Source organism: Argentina silus, assembly GCF_951799395.1.
Source record: "Argentina silus genome assembly, chromosome: 9".
Taxonomy (NCBI): Eukaryota; Metazoa; Chordata; class Actinopteri; order Argentiniformes; family Argentinidae; genus Argentina; species Argentina silus.
The window spans coordinates 19,481,449-19,492,084 of NC_139663.1; the positions used below are offsets into that span (position 1 = coordinate 19,481,449).

Below are 10,636 nucleotides of genomic sequence, written 5' to 3' on the forward strand. Positions count from 1 at the left end.
AAAATGAAAGTGTCCTTTTTGAATGAGTATTGAATAAGGTCAGAGCAGGTAGAAGTCCCATTCAGAATGACATCCTCAAGCTTAGGTTGCATATTTATTTGTTCCAAAAAACATTACAGCACAAATTGAAGACATTTAAAAAAGAACAACCAGAGAATATTCAGCACACATTCAAAACAATGTACATGGTAGTGGAACAACAAGGGGTATAGGCCAGTCACATGATCCTGTCAGTAGGAATGTCAAGAGTGTGTGTGTGTGTGTTGTCATGAGCACCAAAACAGAGGGCTGCAATGTGGGATGTCCCAAAGCCTGTCCAATCAGAATGCTTGCCTCGCACCAAATCTGTAGACACAGCGATAGGGAGAGAGATGGACAGTAGAAACGGGTGGGTAGGGAGAGAGAGGTATAGAGTAGAAACGGGTGGGTAGGGAGAGAGGTGTAGAGTAGAAACGGGTGGGTAGGGAGAGAGGTGTAGAGTAGAAAGGGGTGGGTAGAGAGAGAGATGGACAGTAGAAACGGGTGGGTAGGGAGAGAGGTGTAGAGTAGAAAGGGGTGGGTAGGGAGAGAGATGTAGAGTAGAAAGGGGTGGGTAGGGAGAGAGATGTAGAGTAGAAAGGGGTGGGTAGGGAGAGAGATGTAGAGTAGAAAAGGGTGGGTAGTAAGGGAGACACAGTCAGAAATGGGGTGTGAGGAACGCGAAGAGTGCAATTCAACCGCAAAACACCCGCAAATCCCCCTCATTGGCTCTACTGTACATTGATCATTGGTTGAATAACAAAATAACTAGCTAGCATTTTTTTTTTATGTTCTAGCAACCAGTGATTCTAGGTCTTTACCATGAACTGCATATTCAATTTCATCAACACACAGAGCTCTAACTGTTTGACGATATTGAAAATCACACCGGCGGCATTTCACAATCTCCCTGGTGTACACAGTATTTCCTGAAACCTGCCCAACCCTAAACAAACGTCTAAGTTGTACAGCATCATATCATAAAGAGGCCATAAAGCCACATATTTCCAACACTTTCTCCCCAACATGAGTCAAAACACCATCCCTTGAACAAACAGACCATGCTCCTGGAGAATTTCTTGAATACTTTTATTCTTTAAGGGGTGAATCCATCCCCCAGCAGCAAGAGGGCGATAGAGAACTGTACCTTCTCAAGCTGTACTTTGGGTATAAGGACTGGATGACAGGTGAATGATGTCACAGGTCAATAAATTCTCCTAGCCCTATCCATGAGGGTCAGACCAATAAGCAGAAAGATGGACAAATACACAGAGAGACGGACAGATTATCAAAATGACAGAGAGATGGACAGATACATAGAGGGATGAACAGAGACGGGCAGTGAAAAATGGAGATAAAATGACAAACCTTCCCAGTGCAGTCCCTCTGCTATGACTGCTGGCACTGGAGTTTCTGATTGGTGGCCAAGTGCATCTGGTCCTCATATGACCTCACATCCTCCAGGGTCATATCTTGAAAAAGAAGATCAAATGTCATCAGATTGACAAATTATCTAATAGATAAATAACCCAGGGTTATTCAAATCTGGGCCTCACGGTCTACTGGTTTTCATTGCTTCCTGATAATTAATCAATTAATTGACTGCAGACCTGGTTTCAAATCCTATTTGAAACCATTTCAAATACTTAGCTGTGTTTGGACAGACTCCGGTGGTACCTCTGATTCCTCTGTTCCTACTGAACACCCACCTGGAGTGGCAGGTCAGAATCAGTACCAGGGTTGCCTGGCTAATGAGACTAACTATCTGTTAGACATTAGAGCTACCTGGCCAGTTAGTATGGGTACCGTCCCTCAGGTCCAGATCGGGTCTTTGCCTGTATAGTTTGTCAGACCTAACAATCACAAATCTCCTCCAGCTACTACAACTACTACAGCTACAGACGCCTAGCGGCTTTTCCAGGTTAACACAAACTAGTGTAGAAATACGGATGTACAAACATAGCCTATGGTATACTGTACAATTAAAATACAATACTCTTCATCAAATGTGTTGAATGGAAGAAGCGCTATAAAAACTCTTAGGCGTTTGGGCATGCTCTTTGTTCCATTGAACATGCCACAACAATAAAGGCATTTTAATTTGATGTTTTTATTTTTATTGTGAGTGCCTCAGACCTGACTAAGATATACTAGACTAGTCTATCCCAGCATCCCTTCCCTTCCCTTCCCTCTGTTGACGACACAGCCTATCGTGTGTTGTGTTTGGGATTGTTCTTCACTGGTTGGTTCTGTAAAGCCAGACAGTCAATTCTCCATCTGTCTGCGCCTTCAGAGAAAACTATCACATGACTCCGATTAAGACCCAAAAGCCCATCCGTCTGTTTTCCCCAGTATTTGATTTAAACTCTTAACCGGTGCCAAAGACACACACACACACACACACACACACACACACACACACACACACACACACACACACACACACACACACACACACACACACACACACACACACACACACACACACACACACACACACACACACAGCTCCTTTTGTCACATGAAATTTCAACCGCAATTTAATCTTCTGCAAAACAACAATTGGACACATTCATACAAACATACAGTACATACACAACTTCCAAGATTTGAAAATATTGTACTCAGACGTCCACAAGCACACACACACACACACACAAAAGGGAACCACACAGCCCCTGAGAGGACACACTCTCTGAAGTTATTGAGAGGTCAAAGAGAGAGGTATGTAAGGAGTGCCCAACTCACACTCACTCTCACACACACACACACACACACACACACACACACACACAATTTAGGTCACAAGAACAGCCACAAACAAACATGTCCTTCAAACAAGTCCCAACCACGTGAAGTCACACACACCCACAACATGTCATCACAACATGTCATCACAAACACACCCCAATCTCGCGCCCTTGGACTATTTAAATACTGACTATTTTAGCCCTTGGTGGCCCACCTCCATTTGCCAGCACGCGCAAGCACACACACAAACACATGCCAATTCACCTTACCCTCGATTCAACTCCCCCCACTCTCCAGCGGCCCACGTAGATACAGTATCGCTCACCCTTCCAAAGCAACTCCCTCCCCTCGCCACTGTCAACTGTTGCCTTGTAGCATTCAACCTCTCATCCTCCATCCCAACCTCTCATCCTGCACCTCAACCCTTCACCCTCCACCTCAACCCCTCACCCTCCACCCCTCACCCTCCACCTCATCTGCCTCCCAATCTCCCTCCATCTACCCCTCATCTCCCTCTGAGCACACACACACAGAAGACACACTCAAAGGAGGAGAGTCAAACTTACTGTACCACTCATCCACCCAGGCAAACGCTTGTCTGTGTCCTACCAACAAAACATCCCTGATGACCTGAGAGGGAGAGAGAGAAACAGAGGGAGAGAGAACATTATTTATTTATTTTAACAATAGGTTGAATGGTGTCTGTGTGTGTTCTTTACCGTATGTACAAACTGCTCCACTCGCGTCTGAAGACCCCACACCTCAAACTGGACCCGGACCAGCTTGTAGGAGCACATGACTGGTTTACTGTCCTCCCTCCAGTCCTTCTTTAGGGGCCCTCTGCCCGTCCTCACAGATGAGAAGCATGTCAGATCCTTAACACACACACACACACACACACACACACACACACACACACACACACACACACACACACACACACACACACACACCTTCAGATCCTACAAAACATGACAAGCTAACAATCATGGAACATTGTTGAATTGCAAAATGTGAACATCTGCTATTTCTCTTTCATTTGTTTTCTGTCAGGGGGAGGACTCTGTCGGTATTCCTGTCATCGCCACACTCTCTGGGATCTTCTGACCTGCCATGGATACATAAACCAACATCTCAAAACACACAACACATACACAGACATACCTCAGAACTGTTGTAATGTCTCTCTGGGAAGGCGTCATAGGCTATGTCCAGATAATCTACCACCACGTCATGGTTGGTCTTCTCTTTCGAAAAAAGCTGCAAGACAGAAAGCGTGGACTTGCCATTTTGTTTCCGTTGAGATGCAACCGTTTCTCCATTGAGAGATCAGCTCTCAATGGAGACTTCCGTTCCAAGAAAACAGCCGACAAATCCAGGTTTGAAGCACTGCTGGTGTCCGTCCTACCCATAGAGGTATAGCCCTAGAGTACAGAGTTACAGCCCTAGAGTAGGCATATGCTAGCTTTCCCATTCATTGCATTTGTGACAGCATGAGGGGCGCCATGTAGTCCACTAGGGTGGGACTTCCTATGAGCTGGGAAGGCATCAACCAATGGATCAATGCAGAGTTTTCTTCTTCAAAATGCATGTGCCCCCCCCCCCCCCCACACACACACCTACTGCAGCACAACCACTCTCTGTGGCGTGGTCTCTTTACTCACGTTCTCATTGCTTCCGCTGTTGTCTTCGTATTTGGTTTCTATGTGGATGGAGAACTTGGGGAGGAAGGAGCACTGGAGAAAAAAAAGAGAGGGGTATGTGTGAGTTATGCTAGCCTTAACAAAAGCGATCTTCACCCTGGCGATCCGCCATAAGTAGTCCTCACAGAGTCGCCCTCGTTATAAACAACAGTCACCAACACAGACATTCTATTTCAGCAACGTAAGGCGACATATCGTCTTTTCACACAAAAAGACAACCACTGGAAACATGCATCTCGAGCGCATAACACTGATGTAAGAAGAAGCAGACGTGGTTGAGAACAGCGGTTGTTCTTCAAAGGTAAACAACCAAAACTCCAAAAGGCGCCCGTTGTGACCAATATCTCCCCCAACAGTCGCCATTTCCGTCTAGCTCCGTTGGGATGAAGCACATCCACGCTCACCGACCCAGCTGACGGAACAGAAACGCTGCACACAACGGTTACCATGACATTTAAGGCTGCTGTGTCTTTAATTTCCACTAAAAGGCGTGACAGAGGTCCGTACAGGTCCTGAAGGGATTTAGAGGTGCCCTTTGTTAGGACGGATTTTAGACGGCTTCTATGGCCCTACAGAGAAGCCCTTTGTTAGGACGGATTTTAGACGGCTTCTATGGCCCTACTGAGAAGCCCTATGTTAGGACGGCTTCTAGAAGGCTTCTATGGCCCTACAGAGAAGCCCTATGTTAGGACGGCTTCTAGAAGGCTTCTATGGCCCTACAGAGAAGCCCTATGTTAGGGCGACTTCTAGAAGGCTTCTATGGCCTTATGGAGGCGTCTCTATGGCATCATATCTTATCTTCTCAGCGTAAAGATGTCTCAGGCAAAACCTCTTTCCATCACTTGCCCTGAGGCGCTGAACTAGGATCAGCTTACCCAATCCGTAATTGCGATTCGCCTGGCCCACAAACTCAGGGGGGGGGGGGGGGGGGGGGGAAACATGCAGAGAACATGGTGTTGAGACAGAAGCTTAGCAACTGCCCTCAGAAATGTAGTTTAAGGTCAAAATGGTCGGAGGGTTTGTGGTTTTAGCAGCACAGCTGATGGATGATCTGTAATGCTTTTTTTTTTTTTGCAATGAAAAGCACCCCGTTCCAAACTGTTCCATCAGAACTTATATATGACACATGCATAGAAATAGACTAGAGTAGACTCAAAACACTCACTGTGAATTCTTGATTGGATGCAAGGACCGCAAAGTGTAAAGAGTGGAGAGAGAACAAAAACAACTTAATTTCTAATTACAAACTATTTAAAAACATGTCATAAACCATATCATTCAGATGATCACAGGCTCAAACATCACCTCTCCCTCTCCCTCTCTCTCTCTCATTGTGGTTACAGTACAGGCTCACCTGTTATTGTGTACGGATAGTAATTCCAGGACTTTTCCGTGATATAGAAAATACTGGGGACCACTGCTCTAGCCCAACTAGGGAGCTTGCTGCAAAACGTAGACACACAGACACACATACACATACAGACACACATACACATACAGACACGCCATGATAACAAGGTCAACGGTAGCCATGATAACAAGGTCAACGGTAGCCATGATAACAAGGTCAACGGTAGCCATGATAACAAGGTCAACGGTAGCCATGATAACAAGGTCAACGGTAGCCATGATAACAAGGTCAACGGTAGCCATGATAACAAGGTCAACGGTAGCCATGTGTCAAACAAACAGCTATAGGCAAAGATGTTGACATTGCCATTGCTATGTATTTTTAGCTCAGCAGAACAGGTGTTTCAGACAGGGGATGGTTCTCACACACACACACACACACACACACACACACACACACACACACACACACACACACACACACCTCCCCATTTAGAACTGACATCATGAGAAGACCCCCTCTGCGTTATATCACCCCTTGGAATGCATACATCGCTTCTACATTGCTTCTGATGGTGTCGTAGCACAGAAACCCCCCCCCACACACACACACACACACACACACACCCCACTCGCTAAGCAATCTAGGGAAATCTGTCCTCCCTGATTTTCGCTTTGGTTGCGTTCAGGTTATTCAGCAACATTCTCATTCCATTCATTGATGGAAATGTCTCAAATTCCTCATTCTATAAAAAAACAAAACACTTTGACCCCAAATGTTGTTACTAAACAAACTCGGGAGCATGACATTCAATGTGCAGAGGTCTTTCTTTCATCTGGATTGACTTTACGCATTCAACTCCAGCACCTGAACAGGTACACTAGGCTAGGCTTGTCAGTCTTACCTAGATAGGTGTGCTAGGCTAGGCTAAAGTGGGTCTGACCTGAACGGGTACGCTAGGCTAGGCTATGCTAGTTAGTGTTACCTGGAGAGGTGCACTCTTTTCTCTGTGTGCTGTCCCTGGCCGTTCTGGGGGTCGTAGTGGGGCCCGTTGAAGAGCACCTCTACCCCCTCGCCCTTCTGGCTCTCCTGGTGGCTGTGTTTACTGATGGTGTACAGCTGCCCTATCTTGTACTGGGGAGGGGAGGAAAACAGCACACCATCAACCAACACCACATGGCAAAGTGCAGCCAGTGATCACATTTCTGAAGATAAAATAGGAGATGGAACTCTATTGAAAAATAGAACCACATACAGTGATGGTGAAGGATGTGATTGTTTCTCCTAATATATTGTGGTTGTATATGATGCATTGATTTCTGTATTTAACTGTGTTTTTATGTGTTGTTTTGTTATTGTGTAAATATTGTGGACAGGGTGCAGGTGCAAAAGAGACCTTGGTCTCGGTGTATCTCCCCTGAAAAAATAAAGATTAAATAAAATGTGTAAAAAGTAGCGCTTAGGTTTTAGTCTGTTAGGAAGAAAAAGTAAATTTTTTTGATCTAGATTGAAAAGTAGCATAGTTCATTAACTATCTTAATCAGTGAGCTGGGGCTGGGCTGGGGGCTACAGACACACATAGTCGTCCCTTCATCATGAGGATGTGCTTCTGTAAAAGCAGAAGGGGCAATATGAATATGAAGTTGACCTGCAGACAATTTTAGAGAAAAAAACAGTCAGTCTGGTAATAAGTTGACTTGGAGGTATGGAGAGACTAGTGTGGTAGTAATCCCAGCCTTGGTAAAAGGATCTCACCTCTTGCACGGTGAGGGGCATGCATATGCGGTACTCCTTGAGAAGCATAACTTGTTCCACTTGTCAGAGTTCTTCAGAACTTGAAACCGGAGAGAGGGACCATCCAAACCCTCGTTACCATGTTGACTGTAATAACAAACAAAAGCATCAAACGAGTTCGTTGGTGATATGGGTGTAACATATCCAAATGTAACCTATAGATATCCACGCAAACAGTTGTTTCAACAGCCTACTTATTACAAAACTGAGATGAAAAAAGTTAAATGATAAACGATTGACTGACTTGAGTCGTTATTTTGCTGTTGGTCGGAATGATCACTCAATCATATTGTTTTATTCACTTTTCAGTGATATTCCAACCACTGACATTGTGGTTTGTTTGGTAGGGTATTTTTGCGGAAGACCCAAATGTGTAGCCTACACAATAAACAGTCTACAATATTGTCAATCGATAATATTCAAACTGGGGGCATAAATAAATAAATGTCAACATAAATGCCAAAAACTTCAATAACGCAGGGTAACGGTGGTGTGAGCCATGCTTCTGAAAGTATAGAAATCTTACCCTTGATCCTTGACAGTTGTATCTTCTGACTTCCGATGTAAGAGGTCAAACAGAGGAACGAACTCTGCTAAACAGAACGTTGACTTTTCCGAAAGTAATCTGTCTTTCAGACTGAAACTGTAGGGAAATGTAATGCTGTCGTTGTTCACGTTGTAGTGAGGTTTGCGTGCTTCGACTACTGTCTTCAAGGCCACCTCGTCAGACCTCAGTGCCGACCTCTAGAGGCAACTTTGATCTGCGAAGCAATAGTTAAAAAAAAACTGGGACAATTGCCATAATATGATATATATGATCATTTCTCAAATCAATGACAGCATCCTAATCTATTTGTGGGGCGATGTGGTGTTTTGTTGTCGGGCTAATTGCACATGTTTGACAACTATGACAGCATGCTGTAACATCTCTTTCGGGTTTTTTTGTCCTGTTTCTCTGTGGTCTGCAGAAGACCCCGGTGAGACTGCATGTTATAAAACCAACCACAAGATGGCGGATGTGCTCCTAAAATGGTGAAGAATGTCTAGGGGAAACCACAGCAGCAGATTCACATCGAACAGACGATAGATCCATCACCGTGGAAGGCCTATATATTATCAATGGCCCCTATCAATGCCAACCTGACGGTGCCAGTGAAAGAGATAGAAGCATTGTTGTTCTGTTGTCTTTGTTATTCAGCCATGTTTCAAGTTTCTCCGTTTGTAGGTGCAGCCACAAAAAAAGACAATAACTTTAGACAAAAATATCAGAATTCGTAGAGAATATAGATCATATGATGTCAGGAATTATGGAATTAGGAAAGCTGCAACATCATATACCTAATAACAATAACTATTCTTAGGGAGATGGGAAAAAAAGGTCTGACACCATCAATGATTATTACCTACGTCTACAATCTTCAGTTGACACACTGTGTTAGTTGCTCAGCGCGTATGTGGACCTCCCTCCATCAGGGGACGTCTGCCTGGGCCCCCTGGCTACTCACGCCTGTTACCTCTACAGGTTAAATAGCGGACACCTCCACGCTCAGAGAAATCTTCACAGACTTACATTGTGCAACGTGGAAGCTATAACGTTCAGATCAGATACTGTATATGTGGTCGCAAATTCCTCAAGTTCATCAAAGTGCCACTCAAATGAGTCTGGAGGCCTAGAACAGAAACACAGTGGGTTCTTCTGGACTTCTGCGTTTATTTTCATTCCTTTTCTCATGATCAGATTTAGAAACTCAATGGAGTAGTTTAATCCAAAAACAGCATTATCCAATGTAGGAGATGGACTTTGGACGTCCTGTACGAATGTTTCACTTTTTGTTCCTTCTACCATGTCCACTCGTTGCTCATGTTGTTTAAAACGCGATGGGTTCACTGATGATGCAATTGTATGTGTTGTTTTGGGTCAACTACCGAACATTTTTGGACAGATTATTGGGACAAAGCCCCCTGGCTGCTGCACATGCCTGTGATGGCGACCCCACCCAGGTTTAGTTCTGCCCCAGCACTCCTGAGACATGCAGGACATGGGGGGGCAGGGGGAGGGGGGATACATACTCTCCTCCTCATCTCCGTTCCTTCGTCTACACTGTTCTGAAATAATTGCGCTGGTGAAAGACATGGTCGGCCATTCTGCTTTCTCTGTTTTCATGTAGTGTAGATGCAGCGGGGGAAGGAGAGGAGAGGAGAGGAGAGAAACAGGCGTTTTCCTCACGGGCCCCTGGCCCTCACACCCCGTTCACATTGGTTTAACCTAGATGTTACTCTTTTGCAGGGGCTCACATTTTGGCCAGATTACCAATAGTAAGAATATTGAACCTGATAGATGTTTTCGACACACAAAACACCTTTACACTTTACCTGCTCTTAACCTTTATTGAACCTTTTAGTTCTACCTTGTATGTGTAATGCCTTTTAGAAAACAAACAGGTTAAAACGTTTGCACCTGGTGCAAATGCTTAGGAGATCCAGTCCTTAGAGCGAGAGTGTATAGACCTGTGTGTGCCAGTGGATTAACACCACATATATACCCTCTCCTCCCAACCCTCTAATCCCAGATCACATTCCCAATGCCTTTGTGGTTAGCTACCTGTCTTACTGCTTTTGGGGTTAGTTACCTGTCTTACTGCTTTTGGGGTTAGTTACCTGTCTTACCGCTTAGGCTTGCCAAAATCAACAGTTTGGACTAAAACTGCCTTATTCCACCTCAGGAATGTTGCCCATCTCCAACCCTCCTTGTCCTTCAGTGACGCAGAGATCCTCATCCATGCGTTTGTTACCTCCAGGCTGGACTACTGCAACAGTGTTGTATTTGGGGCCACCAACAGAGTCCTCAACAGACTCCAGCATAGGACCCAAACCAAAGACCACATCACTCCAGTCCTCCAAAACCTCCACTGGCTACCAGTCCGATTTAGGATTCAGTTTAAGATTCTCCTCACCACCAACAAAGCCTTCAACAACATGGCACCCTCCTACTTCTCTGACCTCCTCCTCCAGCATACCC

General features: G+C 44.9%; 1 protein-coding gene across 3 annotated transcripts; it reads right to left on the reverse strand.

Moving 5' to 3' along the window:
* Window positions 1-92: 92 nt before the first annotated feature.
* Window positions 93-8,271, reverse strand: LOC310809731 (cytoplasmic phosphatidylinositol transfer protein 1-like). 3 transcript variants are annotated; one of them, XM_083677153.1, is made up of 10 exons: window positions 8,144-8,271; window positions 7,579-7,704; window positions 6,809-6,957; window positions 5,819-5,915; window positions 4,434-4,505; window positions 3,934-4,029; window positions 3,489-3,644; window positions 3,336-3,399; window positions 1,387-1,490; window positions 93-345 (listed from the first exon to the last, which is right to left on the reverse strand). In XM_083677153.1, the coding sequence occupies exons 2-9, from the start codon at window positions 7,624-7,626 to the stop codon at window positions 1,408-1,410; spliced, it is 765 nt and encodes a 254-aa protein (XP_083533279.1). In that variant the 5' UTR covers window positions 7,627-7,704; window positions 8,144-8,271; the 3' UTR covers window positions 93-345; window positions 1,387-1,407. The 3 variants fall into 3 exon arrangements, 2 of the variants coding, with proteins under 2 accessions (XP_083533279.1, XP_083533280.1); XR_014554408.1 differs by having other exon boundaries at window positions 329-345; window positions 3,341-3,399; XM_083677154.1 differs by lacking the exon at window positions 93-345 and adding an exon at window positions 985-1,241.
* Between the last annotated feature and the right edge of the window lie 2,365 nt (window positions 8,272-10,636).

Coding starts and splice junctions, on each gene's coding strand:
- LOC310809731 (XM_083677153.1), bottom strand. CDS start 7,626: ATGCTTCTCAAGGAGTACCGCATATGCATGCCCCTCACCGTGCAAGAG. Junction 4,506..5,818: donor ACACAATAACAGGTGAGCCT/GTACTGTAACCA, acceptor TTTTTTCTCCAG/TGCTCCTTCCTCCCCAAGTT. Junction 3,645..3,933: donor GACATTACAACAGTTCTGAG/GTATGTCTGTGT, acceptor GTGTGTGTTAAG/GATCTGACATGCTTCTCATC.